At 46.7% G+C, this 19,027-nt stretch overlaps 1 protein-coding gene across 2 annotated transcripts in view; it reads left to right on the top strand.

Annotated features, from left to right (window-relative positions):
• Nucleotides 1-9,311, top strand: part of SERINC5 (serine incorporator 5) — a 151,952-nt gene extending 142,641 nt beyond the window's left edge. The window contains exons 12-14 of one of the 2 annotated variants that reach the window (XR_002915095.3): nucleotides 5,878-6,015; nucleotides 6,899-6,952; nucleotides 8,834-9,311. Coding sequence is in view for 1 of the 2 variants with exons in the window: in XM_054555674.2 (XP_054411649.2) it covers nucleotides 6,899-6,923 (25 nt within the window). In the remaining variant the exon portion in view is untranslated. The remainder of the gene's footprint in view (nucleotides 1-5,877; nucleotides 6,016-6,898; nucleotides 6,953-8,833) is intronic. The other variant, XM_054555674.2, reaches the window with a different exon arrangement.
• The last annotated feature ends 9,716 nt before the right edge of the window (nucleotides 9,312-19,027 follow it).

Here is a 19,027-nt window from a genome sequence, read left to right as displayed (position 1 = left end):
GCTGGCTGTGGGTATTTCTTTAAAGCAACTATATTATAACCTAATATGGTATATGAGCTTATCTCTCATTTGCAGAAAAGTCCAAGGCAGGCATTCTGGTTGATGGATAGCTTTCCCCTACCTAGTAACTCAGGCATGCAGGCTCCTTCCATGTTGTAGATCCCCAATTCCCTAGAGCCTGTCACCTGCATCCAAGTGATGCAAGACAAAAGAAAACATGGAGGAGGCATATCTGTTCCTTAAGCCTTTGCCAAGAATAGGTACTATAACTTAGAATCATATCCCCTTGCTGAGAACTAGTGTGGCTGTGCCTGGCTGCAAAGTGTGCTGGGAAATATAGTCTAGTTGTGTATGAACAAGAAGAAGAAATGGATTGGTGAATAGTAGCAGTCTCTGCTTCAATCTACTATGAGCAGGCACTTTACATAATTATCATTGAATTAACACCACAACCCTGACAGGTATAGCACCCCCTTTATAGAAGAGGAAGTTGAGATCCAAAAAAATGAAGTAACTTGTCCAAGGTCCCACAGCTATTATGTGGACGACCCAGGATTGGACCCTAATTCTGTTAATTTTCAAACTCTTACTCTTTCCAGTATTACATATTGACTCCTAGGTAGCAAGCCCCTACCTAGGTTGGACTATAATTTGATTGCTATGGTTGAACCAGAATTACCAAAAGGGGTTATTTAAAATGGTTGGTTCCTATCCCCACTCTACTGAAGCTTTGTTTAACCAGCCTGGTAGAGGCCCAAAAATGTGCATTTAAACAAACTCTCTGGGTTATTCAGATGTGCTGTAATGTTTGTAATATACCAGAGCAGCTTTCCCTTCTGGGATGGGGAAATCATTAAGGTAAATTCCCAGTTGCAGTCTGGAAAAGTCCTCCTCTCTGGGATTTGGGATCATAATCTATTTATGAATTTCTGGAACTTCTCCAGCGTAGCTGACCTTCCATCTGTAGGAATGACGTCATGTGGAGGGATTCAAAGAATGGTAACAACAGTGCAGTGAGTGCAATTAGTTCTATGTGCCTGCACTAGTGGGCCTGTTCTCTGCTGACAAACCCACCCAGCTGATCCCTGCACTGCTTAGGTTGGGGTCACTATTGGGTGCCTCTAATTCCCTCCTTTAGATCCCTGTGGAATCTTACATAATTGGTGATATTGGCTGTCTAGGCCACTTATTCAGCCAGTTTGTCACCCCACCTTCATTAAGGATGGACTGTTTGCAGACTTGTGCTAGACTTGTGAAGGAAGCAGAGATAACTCCAGCTCTTAAGAGCTTGTAGCCTAGTGGGGTAAACCTACCACTAGTAATGAGAGCTATCAATTATCCAGTACTTTTAACATATTAGCTTATTTAATTCTTTCAAACAACCCCGGGACATAGGCATTATTGGCCGTTTTCCAGAAGCTGAGGTTCAAAGATATTAAATAACTGAATCAAGGTCATCCAACTAGTGAGTGATGGTGGGGCTGGTGTTGGAATCCAGGTCAGTCTACGTCTAAAGTCCACGTTCTTAGGTACTCCAAGTAGTGGACCAAAAGTTGGTGTAATGGACTGAATATTATGTCTCCCCAAAATTTATATGCTGAAATCCCAGCCCCCAAGGTGATGGTATTTGGGAGATGATTAGTTCATGAAGATAGAACCTTCATGAATGAAGCTGGGTGCAGTGGCTCATACCTATAATCCCAACACTTTGGGAGACTGAGGCCAGTGGATCGCTTGAGGCAGAGTGCGAGACCAGCCTGGCAGCCTGGTCAACATGGCAAAACCCCGTCTCTACAAAAAAAAAAAAAAAAAATACAAAAATTAGCTGGACATGGTGGCATGCGCCTATAGTCCCAGCTACTCAGGAGGCTGAGGTGGGAGGATCACTTGAGCCTGGGAGGCAGTGGTTTCAGTGAGCCAAGATTGTGCTACTGTACTCCAGCCTGGGGGACAGAGTGAGACTCTGTCTCAAAAAAAAGAAAAAAAAAAAAGAAAGAGACTAGAAGCCTTATAAAAGGAAGAGAGATCCCTGGCCCCTTCCACAATGAGGACATAGTTAAAAGACCTCACCAGACACTATAGCTTCCAGTGCCATGATCTTGGACTTCCAAGCCTCCAGCACTGTGAGAAATAAATGTTTGTTGTTTGTAAGCTACCCAGTATCTGGTATTTTGTTATAGTTGCCTGAACAGTCTAAGATAGATGGTTCCCAAAAAGACATCCACAACCTAATTTCCAGAACTGTAAATGTTAACTTTGCAGGCGTAATGAAATTAGGGATCTTGATTTGAGGAGATCACCCTGGATTAGCCAAGTTATTATTATTATTATTATTTTGAGATGGAGTCTTGCTCTGTCACCCAGGCTGGAGTGCAATGGTGTGATCTCAGTTCACTGCAACCTCCGCCTCCCAGTTTCAAGCAATTCTCTTGCCTCCACCTCCTGAGTAGCTGCAATTACAGGAGCCTGCCACCATGCCTGGCTAATTTTTGTATTTTTAGTAGAGATGGGGTTTCACCATGTTGGCCAGACTGGTCTCAAACCCCTGACCTCAAGTGATCTGCCCACCTCGGCCTTCCAACGTGCTGGGATTACAGGCATGAGCCACCATGTCTGGCATGACAAGTGTTTTTATAAGAGACACACTGAGGAGAAAACAGACGCAGATGAGATGATAAGAAGACTAGGTAGAAATTGGAGTGGTGCAGCTACAAGCCAAGGCATGCTGACAGCCACCCAAAGCTGGAAGAATTAAATAATAGATCGCCTCCTAGATCCTTCGGAGGGAGCACAACCCCGACAACATAGTACTTTCAGACTTCTGGTCTTCAGAACTGTGAGAGAATAACTTTCTGTGTTGTAAATCACTGGTTTGTGGTCTTTTTTTTTTTTTTCAGTAGCCTCTGGAAGACTAATACATTCTATTTGTTTTATAAAAGCAAAACCACAAGGCAGCATGTAATTCAAGGCTGAAGGAGTGTGGCATGCTGACAGATGGTTAGAAAAACTGAATGTCAGAGAAAGATACCAAATCCAGTCAGTGGCTCTGTGTGATTATCAGTTAGTATGTGTCCTTTTCTCTTGTGTCCAACTTACATCATCACCATCACCTATTATTGAGCACTTAATATGTGCTAGGTACCAAGCTAAGTGCTTTGCCTAGATCACCTCAGTTAAGACTCACACTAATTCTATGAGGTAGGTGCCAGTATTTGACTATTTTACAAATGAGGAAACTGAGGCTCAGAGAGGTGAGGTCCCATCTGCAGTTGGACTGTGAGTAAACGGCAGAGTGAGGACCAGAACTCAAGTGTGTCTTACTGCAGAGTCTTGGCTTATGCAGTTCCTAGCCACCTTCCGTGTTAGTTTGTTCTTCTGCATATAGTCATTGTAGTTAAGAGCTCTGGGCCAGGCGCGGTGGCTCACACCTGTAATCCCAGCACTCTGGGAGGCTGAGGCGGGCAGATCGCCTGAGATCAGGAGTTCGAGACCAGCCTGGCCAACATGGCGAAACCCCGTCTCTACTAAAAAATACAAAAAATTAGACGGGCCTGGTGGCACTCGCCTGTAATCCCAGCTACTTGGGAGGCTGAGGCAGAAGAATCAGTTGAACCTGGGAGTCAGAGGTTGCAGTGAGCCGAGATTGTGTCACTACACTCCAGCCTGGGCGACAGAGAAAGACCCCATCTAAAAAAAAAAAAAAGAGCTCTCCAGTTTCTGGTGACTTGAGCCAGCGGGGGTGGAATGAGGCCTGGCTCTATGAACCTGAGTCATCTAGTGTAGGACATCCCCCTCCAGGCCAGAGCAGCCTGCCTCTGTGGATGTTTGTTAATGAACAAGTGAACATATGGGTTGGGCTGCCCGCAGAGCTCTGCCTATCTCAGGGCCACAGGAGTCATTTATGTCATCCTCTTGGCAGGTATGCCACTAGTGTCTGAGCTCAGTTACTGAGCTTCTTCCCACTGCGGGGGAAAGGGCAGGTAAGCCTGGCTCTCACTCTCTGCCTCACCCACTAAGCCTGGAGAGTGGGGAAGGAGGGGTATGGAGATATAGCATGCAAGTCCCAGGGAAGGGAACGGAGAAAATGGACTGAAGTTTCTGATAAGGTCCACAGTGATCTGGATGGCCTGGGCCTGTCCAATTCTCTGTCCAGGAAGAGGAAGGGAACACAAGGTGAGATTTTAATTTCTATTTTGTTCCCAGAAACTATCAATGCTGTAGACTTAAGGCCTCTTAAGAATATCCTTTTTGCAAGAGGGGATGGGAAAATCTCTGGCCCCAACTCTGACAGGAAAGCCTGGTTTTAGCATTGAAAAGATGATTGAATACAGCTTGCTTTTTCTCCAGGGAGGAGAGACAAGATGGAGTAACAGAGAGGCCTAAGGCAAGGTGCCTATTTTTGCATTGCTGCAGCAACGTGGAGGCTTTCTGCCCTGCCTCACACCCGTCATCCATCAGCCCCAGCCTTCCCCATCACGGTTTTCCCAGATGAGGCCTGATTGTTGATTTCTTTCACGTGTGTGTGGAATTAACATCTTCTATCCCTTTCAATGTTGAATTAACTTAGCGACGAACTCATCAAGGACTCCTTATCAAGGCTTTCCCTCCTTTCTATAATTTTATCCATTGTCAGCTTTGACAGAAATCCCACTGAAGGTTTGTCAAAGAGCCATTGAAGAGTTCTAAGTGGTCTTGCTTGCAGAGGGCAACTGCACTTGACCTCTATTTATACTTTTTGTAGTACTCTTTCCTGGACTCAGAGATGCAACTGGGATTGAAATTATATTTACCAAACATCAACATATTGATGTTAGACCTTAAAAGAAGAAAATGTAAAACAGCAAACATCTATAGTCTTTTTGCAGTAAACAGTAAACTCAAGAAATTTTTATTCATTGATTCCTTCCTTCAACAAAATTGTGATTAAGAATACCTGCTATTTGTCAAATTCTAAGAATACGAAAAAGAACAAATTCTACCCTCAACTTACTCAAAGTCTAGACAGGGAAGCAGAAAATAGCAAATAATTACTATATGGTGTGATATGTACCACAGCCTGAAGAGAAATATACTGAAAACTGAGAATTCAAAAAAGGTTGAATTAATGGTTGGTGGGTTCATAATAAGCAACTACAGTAAATGAGGAATATTAGACGGTTATTCTGAACCTGCTAAGATCATTGGAGACGACAACTTTGGACGATAGGTCTGGTTCCTGGGTTGGGTATTGAGCAAGGCTTGGGCTGGACCTGGGGTGCATGTGAGCTGTACCATACGCCCCCAGTTTCACTCTAGCAGTAATGATCCTTGGCAGCAGTTTATCTGCTTTATTTCTTCCCACCCCATTTTTATAGTACAATGTCTGCTAAAAATGATGTCAGTAAAAGCAGTCGCTATAGTGAAGTTGAATGTCATTTCTGGGACACTGGGTGTGTAACAGTTGCACGTAGGGAGTGGGTGGCTCCACTTTCCCTAATCAAAAACAGGGAAGTCCTGGCATTGAGCCAGGAGGGTTGGGCAACTGGATTGGGCGGCAGAAAATCAGTAACTGTCTCTGCCTTTTCCCTGGTTTATGGAGTGTCACAGATCCAGAGACACAACTTTCTTATCTATAAAATGGGAATAATGTTTGCTTCCGCCTTACTCATTTAAAAACATTTCTTACAATTCCTAGTCAGAGTTACTTGTCAAAAAGCTTTTGTGGATGTTGATACGGTTTGGCTCCATGTCCCCACCCAAATCTCATCTCAAATTGTAATCCCCCCATGTTGTGGGAGGGACTTGGTGGGAGTGATTGGATCATGGAGGCGGTTTCCCCAATGCTGTTCTTGTGATAGTGAGGGAGTTCTCGCAAGATCTGACCTTTTTTTTTTTGAGATGGAGTCCCACTCTGTTGCCCAGGCTGGAGTACAGTGGCATGATCTTGGCTCACTGCAACCTCCACCTCCCAGATGTCAAGCGATTCTCTTGCCTCAGCCTCCCAAGTAGCTGGGGTTACAGGCATGTGCCACCATGGTGAGCTAATTTTTGTATTTTTAGTGATGATGGGGTTTCACCATGTTGGCCAGGCTGGTCTCGAACTCCTGACCTCAAGTGATCTGCCTGCCTCAACCTCCCAAAGTGCTGGGATTACAAGTGTGAGCCACCGCACCCAGCCGTGATCTGATGGTTTAAGAGTGGCAGTTTCTTCTGCATGCTCTCTCTCTTCTGCTGCCTTGTAAGATGTGCCTTGCTTCCCCTTCACTTTCTGCCATGATTATAAGTTTCCTGAGGCCTCCCCAGCCATGCAGAACTGTAAGTCAATTAAACCTCTTTTCTTTATAAATTACCCAGCCTCAGGTAGTCTTTATGGCAGTATGAAAACAGACTAACACAGACGGCCAACATTTTGGTTAGGTGAAGTTGTTTAGCTTTCAGTTGTTTGTTTGGGCCCACTCCTTGTAACTTAGCATGGAGACAGTGCTGAAGAAATGGGGCTAGAGCAGGTCATTGTTAATTGAGGGAAGGATCCTGGGAACATCGGGTTATCTTGAGGACACCCAGAGGTGGGAGTGTGAGTGGAAGTACCCAGAGTCTGGCAGCAAGGGCACCAGGCCTGGGGAGCCTCACCCACAGGCATGGGGGGCGCACAGCATGGCAGAGGTTATGGGTGGGTGCCATCAGGTGGTGATGCATGATATAGTTTGGCTGTGTCCTCACCCAAATCTCAACTTGAATTGTATCTCCCAGAATTCCCATGTGTTGTGGGAGGGGCCCAGAGTGAGGTAATTGAATCATGGGGGCCAGTCTTTCTCGTGCTATTCTCATGATAGTGAATAAGTCTCATGAGAGCTGATGGGTTTATCAGGGGTTTCTGCTTTTGCTTCTCCCTGTTTTTCTCTTGCTGCTGCCATGTAAGAAGTGCCTTTCGCCTACTGCCATGATTCTGAGGCCTCCTCAGCCATGTGGAACTGTAAGTCCAATTAAACCTCTTTTTCTTCCCAGTCTCTGGTGTGTCTTTATCAGCAGTGTGAAAACAAACTAATACAATGCATATCCCCTCGTTCCCCATCCTTGCTCTCCTTAAAGTGAGAGCACTGAGGATGTGTCCAGACCCGTCACAGAAGAAACATGAATGGCTATGCCACTCAGAAAAAAATTTTCAGCCACACGAGAGTCAAGCAGAATGCAGACTAGAAATGATACTAATTTTACCTACCAAATTGGGAAAAAATAAAAGAAGATAATGGACAATGCTGATCATTTCTTGAAACAGGCTCTACGGCTAGAGGGGATGAATTTGTTGAAGCTTTCAGGAAACAATTCAACAACATCTATCAGGAACTTTAAGAATATTTAACCTTTTGTTCCAATATCCCAATCCTGGAAACCTATTCTAAGGAAAAAAAGAGATTATAGGGTTAGAGATTTCAATAAAAACATGGCCAGAATAAAATTATTTATATTAGAAAAAGAATTAAACAACTTCAATGCTCCCAAATAGGGCAAGCATTAAGTAAACAATAAAAATATCCATAGGGGAGACTATTATGCAGCTATTTTAAAAAATCATACTTTTTTTGAGACCTGGTCTCACTTTATTGCCCAGGCTGGAGTGCAGTGGTGCAATCACAGCTCACTGCAGCCTTGAACTCTTGGGCTGAACTGATTCTCCCACCTCAGCCTCTCGAGCACCTGCGACTACAGGTGTGCACCACCATGCCCAGCTAATTAAAACAATTTTTTTTTTTTTTTTTTTTTTTTTAGAAATGAGGTCTCATTATGTTGCCCAGGCTGGTCTTGAACTTCTGGGTTCAAGTGAACCTCCTACCTCGGCTTCCCAAAGTGCTGGGATTACAGGTGTGAGCTATTGCACCCGGCCTAAACATCATATGAAGGGGTGGTTTGCCCCTTCACACCTGTGGGTATTTCTCATCAGGTGGGACGAGAGACTGAGAAAAGAAATAAGACACAGGGACAAAGTATAGAGAAAGAACAGTGGGCCCAGCAGACTGGCGCTCAGCATACGGAGGACCTGCACCGGCACTAGTTCTGTATTCCCTCAGTATTTATTGATTACTATTTTCACTATCTCAGCAAGAGGAATGCGGCAGGAGAACAGGGTGATAGTGGGGAGAAGTTCAGCAAGAAAACATGTGAGCAAAGGAATCTGTGTCACAAATAAGTTCAAGGGAAGGTACTATGCCTGGATGTGCACGTAGGCCAGATTTATGCTTGTCTCCACCCAAACATCTCAGTGGAGTAAAGTATAACAAAATAAAGAATAATTGCCGCCAGCATATCTCGCCTCCAGCCAGTGTGGTTTTCTACAATCGAGTTTTATACCGAGACATTCCGTTCCCGGGGCATGCAGGACACAGAGGCCTTCCTCTTTTACTAATCCTCCTCAGCACAGACCCTTCACGGGTGTCGGGCTGGGGGACGGTCAGGTCTTTCCCATCCCATGAGGCTGTATCTCAGGCTGTCTCAGTGGGGAGAAACTTTGGACAATACCCGGTTTTCCTGGGCAGAGGTCCCTGCGGCTTTCCACAGTGCATTGTGCCCCTGGTTAATCGAGAGTGGAGAATGGCGATGACTTTTACCAAGCATACTGCCTGTAAACATTTTGTTAACAAGGCACATCCTGCACAGCCCTAGATCCCTTAAACCTTGATTCCATACAACACATGTTTCTGTGAGCACAAGGATGGGGCAAAGTTACAGATTAACAGCATCTCAAGGCAAAACAATTGTTCAGCGTGCAGATCAAAATGGAGTTTCTTAAGTCTTCCTTTTCTACACAGACACAGTTGTGATACCCTAACTTGAATTAACCTGATTGACTCTCTCTTAGCTGAGAAACCTGAACGGACTCCATTTGGCTCCTTCATTTGCAAGACATCAAGGGCTTCTTACCCACCCCCTTCCTCAAGGACTTAACTTGAGCAAGCTGACTCCCAGCACATCAAAGAATGCAATTAACTGATAAGATGCTGTGGCAAGCTATGTCCGCAGTTCCCAGGAATTTGTCCAGTTGATATTACCCTAAGCCCCTGCGTTTTTGTCTGGTTCATAGCACCCAAAGCCCAGCGTCTATCACCTTCTGATGGATTTAAAGCCCCTGCACCTGGAACTGTTTGCTTTCCTGTAACCATTTGTCTTTTTAACTTCTTTTGCCTGTTTTACTTCTGTAAGATTGCTACAGCTAGGCTCCCCCTCCCCTCTCTAAACCAAAGTATAAAACAAAATCTAGCCCCTTCTTCAGGGCCGAGAGAATTTTGAGCACTAGCCATCTCTCGGTCGCCGGCTAATAAAGGACTCCTGAACTCGTCTGAGAGTGTGGCGTTTCTGTATAACTCGCTCGGTTACAACACAGTTAACAGTCTGATGTCTTTTTTTTTTTTTCCCTACATCATACTTTCAAAGAATAACTGACATGGATAAATGCTTTTCCTACAGTGTTAACCTTTTGGTGCTGGGGATCTCAGTGCAGTATACAGACCACACCTGTGCATGTGAAAGATTGGAAGGATATTTTCCAAAGTGCTGAAACATCATTTCTGAGTTGTAGGATTGCAGGATTACTTCCTTCTTTACATTTTCCAATATTTTCTAAATATTCTAAAGTGAGTTGCACAATTTTGATAAGGGGGAAAAGATGTCATTAAAAAATGATTGCACCTGCCTGACTGCAGCCAGTGCTCTCTGCTGCCAGCGGATCCTCTGCCTTTGGCAAGAGGCAGATTTCATGAGCCTGGAGACCCTGCCAGGAAAAAGTGCAAGGAATTAGAACAATTCACCCTGGGGCCTGGCCAGGCCCGGTGGAGAGAGGGATGGGGCAGAGAAGCCCATCTGGGAAGAGGGGCAGTTTTTTTTCTCAGGTGCATCCTCAAATTGAGCTGTGCCCACCTATGGACTCCGAGGACCCCAAGTTAAAGAGTACTTGCTGGTGCCGGACTGAAGGCCCAGCTAAATGCCACCTTGACTCTGGGGCTGTGTGCCCAGTGCCACCTTGAAGAGTGAGGGGATGTGGCTGGACAGATGCTTGGGTAGACCCAGCTTCTGTCCCCCGCTCTGAGCAGCTCAGAGCAGCCAGTGAAGAGCATCACACTTTGCTTCAAAAACCCACAGAGCAGCTTGACAGGGAGTTCTGGTTTCTGCTCGAATGCATTTGAGACTGAAATTTCCCCGCAATGTATTGTCTAGCACTTTTCCACTCTGCTCAGTAACAGCAGCATTGCCAGGGAGCAGGTTAGACGTGCAGAAGCTCAACTCCGGTTTACAGAACGAGAATGTACAGTTCAGCAAATCCCCAGGGTACTCAGGAGCACTGAGTTTGCAGCACTACTCAGCTCCTCTCACAGGGGGATGGACCTCAGACTGGGCTGGGCTCGGGGGAGCAGGGAGGAGGAGGAGAGCACTGAGGAGCGGCGGAGTGGGGGCCTGTGGGAAGCCCACTCCAATCAGGTGGGATGGAAGCAGAAGTGGCTCCTGAGGGGAAGCAAGAGCAGCTGGACAGAGCACTGAGTGGCCCTCGTTTCTGCCACTTGGGGTGAAAGAGGCGGGGTAATAGCTTATTCCAGGGCAACCTCCTCCAGGAATGTGTGGGGTATGGGGATAGTCTCTCCCTGTTCCTCACAGGGTCCCTGGAGCTTGGTAGGAAGCAGAAGGTATTATTTTCATTTTCCAGATGGTTTTATAGGGGCTGGGGGAGGGAGCCTGGGAGGCTGCCAGCCTACTGGGAAAGCTCAGAGCCCTCTCCTCACTCTAATGGTGCCAGCTGGCCCTCGGGCCAGATAGGAAGGCTGTGCCCAGGCACACTATCATTCCAGATCCTGGGAGAGTTGCCAGGAATTGGGCTGCTGGGTTTTCTCATCACAGCTGAGGCCCTTCATTGGGGCATCTGGGAGGTACAGAGAACTTGGGCTACTTTCTTTTCTCTCTTTTTTTTTTTTTTTTTTTGTAGTCCATTTTATTAATTTTCCTCCAGATTTATTAAGGTATAATTGACAAAGATGAGCCACTGTCATTTTGAGGGGGTGGTGGTTTTTCCCAATGTATTAAAAATGCAGAAATGCCAGCCAGGCCCAGTGGCTCACGCCTGTAATCCCAGCACTTTGGGAGGCCAAGGAAGGTGGATCACTTGAGGGCAGGAGTTCAAGACCAATCTAGCCAACATGGTGAAAACCTATCTCTGCTAAAAAAAAATATATATATATATAAATTAGCCGGGCCTGGTGGTGCACACCTGTAATCCCAGCTACTCAGGAGGCTTAGGCAGGAGAATCGCTTGAACCCCGGAGGCAGAGAGCCAAGATCGCGCCACTGCACTCCAGTCTGGGCGAGTGAGCAAGACTCTGTCCCATGAAAAAAAAAAAAAAAGCAGAAATGCCAAAACAAGTTAAAATGTTACAGTATATGTTACATTTTAAAAATGAATGCTTAGAAACACATAACAGGTGCATATGGATAGAACTTTATACTAGTTTGCTAGGGCTGCCATAACAAACTACTGCAGGACCAGTGGCTTAAACAGACATTTATTGTCTCACAGTCCTGGAGGCTGGAAGCCAGGGATCAAGGTGTTGGCAGGGTTGGTTTCTGAGGCCTGTCTTCTTGGCTTGCAGATGCCATCTTCTCCTTGTATGTTCATGTGGTCTTCTCTCTGTGTGTGTCTGTGCCAATTTTCCTCTTCTTATAGAGACACCCTTATTGGATTAGGACCCACCCTCACAACCTCATTTTAACTGACTGATCTATCCTCCAAATTCAGTCAGATTCTGAGTTGCTGGGGGTTATGACTTCAACATATGAATTTTGGAGGGATACAACTTGGCCCATAACAAACATCATTTGGAAATAACTTCAAAAGTTTAAAAGTCCTTTCTTGAATGTAAAGCCGAGGCCCGGAGGCCTTCTTGCCCCTACCTCTGTCTATGTCCTGGACTCTTAAGCCATCTAGGTGGGCAGCAGGAGGTATCTGATTTTTCCTGTTTGTGTGTTGTCTCAGTCTCTCTGGGCTGAAAACAAAAATGCCATAAACTGGTGTCTTAGAAACAACAGAAATTTATTTCTCACAGTTCTGGAGTCTGGGAAGTCCAAGATCAAGGTGTGGGAAGATTCAGTGTCTGGCCAGGCCAAGTTTCTGGTTCATAGATAGAACCTTCTTGCTGTGTCCTATCATGGTGGAGTGGGTGAGCTAGCTCTCTGTGGTCGCTAAATCCTAATCATGATGGCTCTGCCCTCATGACTGAATTACCCTTCAAAATTCCCACCTCCTTATGCCATCACTTTGGGGTTTAGGATTTCAACTCATGAATTTTAAGGGGACACAAATATTTAGTCCATTGTATGTGTGGGGTGGGTCAGGAAGAAAGCCCCTCTCTCCCTCTTGCCCTACTGGCTGCTTCTTGCCCTCTGAGTTCATCTCCACTTTGCCCTCATGTGGATCCCAGCAGCTAGCTTCCCTTTTGGTAGGAATGTTTGAGGTTGTGGCTTCAGCTGATGCCCATGGCTGGGCACAGTCTCCCAGGGACCAGGATTCTGTTGCCCCTGTGGTTGGGGCATGCATGAAGAAGCCCTGCCCAGTGTGGCATCTTCTGTCCCTGAAGATGTTCCTCAAATCTAGAAAAACATCCTTGAGGAATTATTCAGTAATCACGAAGTATAAAACCTCCCAGTGTTTACCTCTGCCTGGGAACCTGCCCTTTTAGATGAGGAAATTCTGGTCGGGTGTGGTGGCTCACACCTGTAATCCCAGCACTTTGGGAGGCAGAGGTGGGCGGATCACCTGAGGTCAGGAGTTCAAGGCCAGCCTGGCCAACATGGTAAAACCCCATCTCTACTAAAAATACAAAAATTAGCCGGCCTGGTGGTGGGTGCCTGTAATCCCAGCTACTTGGGAGGCTGAGGCAGGAGAATCACTTGAACCCAGGAGGTGGAGGTTGCAGTGAGCCAAGATGGCACCAATGCACTCCAGTCTGGTGACAAGAGTAAGACTCCATCTCAAAAATAAATAAATAGATAGATAGATAGATAGATAGACAGATAAATAGATAGATAGATGAATGAGGAAATTCTCCTCTTTCAAGTCTTCCTTTCTCCCCAAAGCCACTATTATGGGTTGAATTGTGTCCCTCTAAAAAAGGTATGTTGGAGCCCTGTATTAGTTCATTTTCACACTGCTGATAAAGACATACCCGAGACTAGGTTACTTATAAAGAAAAAGAGGTTTAATGGACTCACAGTTCCACGTGGCTAGGGAGGCCTCACAATCTTGGTGGAAGGTGAAAGGCATGTCTTACATGGCAGCAGGCAAGAGAGAAAATGTGTGCAGGGGAACTCCCATTTATAAAACCATCAGATCTCATGAGATTTATTCACTATCAGGAGAACAGCACAGGAGGGACTCACCCACCCTGATTCAACAACCTCCCACTGGGTTCCTCCCATGACATGTGGGAATTACGGGAGCTACAACTCAAGATGAAATTTGGGTGAGGACACAGCCAAACCATGTCAAGCCCTAACCCTTAGTACATCAGAATGTGATTATATTTGAAAACAGGGTTATTAGAGAGGTAAAAAAGTTAAAATGAGGTCACTAGGATGGGCCCTCATCAGATATGACTGGTGTCCTTAAAAGGGGGATAAGTGGGCGAAAAGACAGACATGCGTAGAGGGAAGATGATGTAAAGAGACACAGGGAGAAGATGGATATCCACAAGCCAAGGAGGGAGGCCTGGAGCAGACCCCTCACAGCCCTCAGAAGAAACCAGCTCTGCCGACATTTTGATTCCCTAGACCCGTTCTCCAGAACTGTAAAGACGGTAACTTTCTGTTGTTTCAGGCAGCCTGAGCAAACTGATATACCATCTGTGGTAACTCTTCCCCCTTGCACCACTTCTTGTTCACCCAGCTGCTCAGTCTTGGGCTATACACAGATCATAAGCTTCCTGAGAGCAAGGACTAGGATTATATTCTCCTTCTCAATCCCACAGGCCCCTGCATGGTGCAGAAGCTCAATGAAACCATGTTGATTTAAAGGACCTTCCCTCCCTTCCTCTGTTCCCCTTCTTCTCTTAGACTTTCTGGCACGGTTTGTGTGGGAGGCTGAGCCTAATAAATGTGGTCCTTGCTGGTGGGCCTGGGGCATGGCTGTGCATTCACCCAGCTCTTGGGTTCTTGTGACTTAGTCTGTCTTTCAACTTCCAATCTGATGCTGGGAACAATCTTGCTCAGTCGTAGCGCGTATCACCATGACCTTGAAATGACATCACAGTGCAAACATGGCAATCCCCATGAAGCTCTAGGGTTCAGGGGAGGGCATCCCAGGGAGGCCTCTCTGGGTGGTGAGGGGGTAGGGAAAGGGCCTTCTGGCTGCTCCCTCCGGGAAGCTGCCTCTAGGTCCCAGGGCTTGAGATACCACAGAAGCCTGGCTCTCCCTAGGGGTGGCAACCTTGGTCTCCCTGCAGACCCTTCTCAGGGCATGTTCCATTGGAACTTTGATGACTCCAGCCTCTAAGACTGGGATGCCCGCCCCTGCTCTGTCCTCAGGCGCAGCCCTCACAGCTGCAGGTGTGCTAGGGATTGCTGAGGGGGAGGGGAAGATACTTAGGGGTCCCAGAGGGATGGACTACTAAGGGAAGACACTATGACTAGAAAGAAGAAGCACCCCGGAGGAAGGGGGTGGGCTTCTGATGCAGGGAGGGGCTGTGAATTGTTACACAGTGGAGGGGGCCTGTGCCACGCTCTCAGAGGGTGCAGGAAATTGGAAAAAGTGTTCTGGGGCTCAGGGGAGGGAGTGATCACATCTATCTGAAGGGTTGGAGAAGCCGCACAGGGGAGGTGACATCTGAATTAGGCCCTGGAGAGTGAACAAAAAACCCATAAGGAAGAGTGGAGGCTTCAGATCTGCCCGCAGTCCTCCTCGCCCGGCACCTGAAGGTATAGCCCATGGCGGGGAGACATTGCTGGCCAAAGAGCCCCATTTCTTCCAACTTAGTTGCCAAGGATGGGGCCTGTGATGGACCAGGTGCCAAGGGCATTTTAAAGAACAGAGCATGTCAGGAGAGTGGTAGGAAAACAGGTTTGCAGTATTAACCCCACTTTGCCATTCTCCAACTCCCTGTCCCCCTCCAACTTCCAAGCAGGTGACTTCCTGGCTCATTGCCTCAGCTGTGGAATGTGACAGACAGGAAGGCAGGACTGGACCTGGGATTCCAAAAGCCCAAAGCCACTCCAGAGTGTACAGGACTCCAGATCTAGCCAAAATATTTGGCATATGGGAGGTTTGATGAGAAGGTGATTTCCTTGGTGGTGAGGGGAAGAAGGAAAGCAATGACAGTACAGAGATGGGGGTCCCTCGGAAACAGGGGGCAGATTGTCCTGTTTCCTGCAACCTAGAAAGAGCCCTGGGAGACCGCAGAGAGGAAATGGCTTGTGTGTATGTTGAGGTAGATGGGACCTTGTCTTCTAGAGGTTCTATCCCAGCATGGTTCAGAACAGAACCAGTTCCTCCCAAGACAGCTGCAGTAGGGGCAGCAAACCTTCAGCCTTAAAAGGACCATGACCTTGACAGAGCAGCTGTCTAGTGACTGGGCTGAGAGGTGAGTGATGGCAGCTGCCCTGCACACCTCCAGGGATGTGCTCACACGGTGGCCTCTGCTGTAGGCAAAACTCTGAAGATACTCTCCCTTCTCCCTGTTTGGTCAATCAAACACAAATTTAGGTTCTGCTGGGAAGGGGCTTTGCAGGTGGAATTAAGGTTATTAATAAGCTGACCTTAAAATAGGGAGAGAACCCAGCACATCCAGGTGGGCCCGATGTAATCAAGCAGAAAAGGAAGGCAGAAGAGTCAGATGCCGCAGAAGGCCGAGTCCATGATCTTCCAAGTCTGAGAAAGATCTGATGCCTCCTGGATGATGTGCAAGGACCAAAGAAGGAACTCTAAGGAGCTAAGGGTGACCCTAGCTGCCACCTAGCAAGTTTACCCACGAAGAACTGAACTGGGCCAGCAACCTGAGTGAGCTTAGAAGAGGATTATTTCCTAGAGTCTCCAGCTATAAGCCCAGCACAGCCAACACCTGGTAAGACCCATGTTGCCCTTCTACAGAAACTGTGAGAAATAAGTTTGTGTTGTGTTAAGCCATTATATTTGTGGTAATTTGTTATAGCAGTGAGAGCAAACTATACAGCCTTTGAACAGTGTCTGCAGTTGTGTAGGACACAAAGTAAGTGACAATAGGTGGCATCTTCTAGACACCTGTGTGACAAAAGACAATAAAGACCCCATCTCCCAGAGCTCAGTGGGACTTTGACAAGATCCTAGGCTCCGGATGTGGGTAAATTCTAAATCAACAGAGATTATGTTTCTGCCACATTGGCAGGATAGGAATCAAATAGAATTAAACTCTGTGACAGAAAGATGGTTTGTTGGCTGGGTGTGGTGGCTCACGCCTGTAATCCCAACACTTTGGGAGGCTGAGGCGGGTGGATCACCTGAGGTCAGGAGTTGGAGACAAGCCTGGCAACATGGTGAAACCCTGTCTCCACTAAAAATACAAAAATTATCTGGGCGTGGTGGCGTACACCTGTAATCCCAGCTACACGGGAGGCTGAGGCACAAGAATTGCTTGAACCTGGGAGGTGGAGATTGTGCCACTGCACTCCAGCCTGGGTGACAGAGCAAGACTCTGTCTCAAAAAAAAAAAAAAAAAGACAAAGCGAAATGGTTTGTTTTCTGTACACCTGAACTTGTGGCCTAAGTTTGGGACCAACTTCAAGAGATCTTGCATTAAATGGAGCTGGAATTAAGGCCTCCTAAATGCTGAGAGCTTCTGTGTCCAGGTTAGCTTTCAAAGGACAGGAGCAAGGGGGAGGAAGGCAGAACAGATAAATAGTTGAAGAGGCTCCCAGACAGGTCTTCACCCCAATACAGCCAGACCCACGGAACCTTCCACCAGCCCAGACAGGCTTTGCCCTGCTGCTGTCATGCAAGAGGAGCTCTGTGGCCTGACTGCTGCTGCATGGGGGAAGAGCCAGCTGTCTGGGGGCTCTCAGAAGTACATTTCTGCTTTCTCTGGCTTCCCACTGTTGGGACTCAGAAAACAGTACTCTAAAATGAAAGCCTCAGAAGTTAAAAGTTTTTCTCTGCATACCTGCCCTCCTGTCTCTCAGGCCCGTTCTCGCCTAGTCTAGCCATAGAAACTAGAATCCCTCTTCCGCATAGAAACCAGAACCTCTTTTCCCCAAAGCCAGCCATAAATCCTAAAAATATTACTCTCATTTTCCCTCTGCCTTTCTGTGTAAAAACTGGCCATAAAGAAATGATCCGACTTACCTTGTTTGACGGTAGGTCGTAAGACCCCCATTCCAGAGAGGGTCCTGCCCTGCACATAGAAGGAAGGGATGCTGTGCAGAGAGGCCAAGAATCTACACAAGCCTCACTGAATCTCCCAGCTCAGTCTATTAGCATTAGGTCATACCGTTTTTTGTCCAATCGCATTTCTACATAGCTGTTCGTACTTCGTTAATCTTAATCATCAATATGGCCAATTTCCCCATTATCTTTAGGTTTTCATTCTGAAGGATCCTGTGTATAAACGTTAAATAAATGTGTATGACTTTTCTCCAGTCAACCTGCCTTTTGCACAACACATTTCACCGACAGGGCTAACCTTCCTCGAAGGCATCCCCTGGGCTCCTTGCACCAGATAAGAAGGAGCAGGGGTTCCTGTGCTACAGCCAGAGCAAGCCTGTGGGCAGTCCCTGAGTGAGGTGTGTGACGTGAAGGAGGGCTGAGATCTAGTGGCTGCTCCCAGCACCCTGGTGACTTGAGAGGGCTGATGGACCTCCTAGGGTGACCAAGCATGCCAGGACTCTCTGAGCTAGGTGCTGGGCTGCATGCAGAAAGCTCAGGGTGTGTGGCTCGATGGAGGCTCTCATGGCTGTTTGACCACCTACCTTAGATCCTCTTTGGGGTCCAGAAGGCGGTGAGGCATCGGGGTCACTGGGGGCACTGAGAAGCCTCCTGGGAGAGGTACATAAAGTCCTGTGGCATAAGGGTGCGAGCTCCATGGTCAGGGTACTAGGTCCAAATCCTGGCTTTTCTCTTTATTAGCTGGGTGAAGCTGGGCATGCTTCTTAACCTCTCTGGGCAGTAGTGTCCTGATTTATAATTGGGGTTATTAAGATGATTTTCTTGTTTGCTTTGTTGTAAGGCTTTACTGAGATAACTCATGAGAAACAATTGGCGTGTAGGATGTACACAACATATCTCAGCTATGATAATGCACAACAGGCCTAGAAAGGGAGGTTTTGCATTTGACAGGATGCAAAAATCCTATTGAAAGTGCTCTATGAGTAGTTAGAGAAGAAGGTGTGGTTACTAGGAGTCAATAGAGGTTCCTGTGCAGTGGACAGTGGTAGCTCTTGGCTGTATATCGTCTAACCCTCATTTTCTAGTAGCATCTATTACTTTTCCTTTTGGGGGACCATACTCCTGGGTTGTGGGGGGAGAGAGTGTCCTTTCCTTCTAGATCCAAATGGGCCAGATCCTGCCTTTCCTACCTAGCCATGGGTTGGGCACATGCCTTTGGCTTGGCCAGTTACACTCTCTGTCCTGGAGATTGTCTCTGTTGTCTCTTAGTGGACTCCTATTAGGTAGATATTGGGTCTTCTAGATTGGTCAGCTTTTCTCCCATTTTCTATCTCTCTATTTTTGTTCAATTTTCTGGATAGTTAGCCTACTTTATCTTCCAGAGTTTCTGTTGAATTTACTACTTCAGTTGTTATAACTCCATCTCCAATAACTCTATCATTCATGTTTTCCTTTTTTTTTTTTTTGAGATGGGAGTCTTGCTCTGTTTCCCAGGCTAGAGTTCAGTGGCAAGATCTCGGCTCACTGCAACCTCTGCCTCCTGGGTTCAAGCAATTCTCCTGCCTCAGCCTCCCAGTAGCTGGGATTACAGGTGTGCGCCACCACACCCAGATAATTTTTGTATTTTTCGTAGAGATGGGGTTTCACCATGTTGGCCAGGCTGATCTC

This window comes from Pongo abelii, chromosome 4 (assembly GCF_028885655.2).
Source record: "Pongo abelii isolate AG06213 chromosome 4, NHGRI_mPonAbe1-v2.0_pri, whole genome shotgun sequence".
Taxonomy (NCBI): Eukaryota; Metazoa; Chordata; class Mammalia; order Primates; family Hominidae; genus Pongo; species Pongo abelii.
Note: the sequence above shows the minus strand (reverse complement) of the source record. Positions and strands in the feature narration are given on the sequence as shown.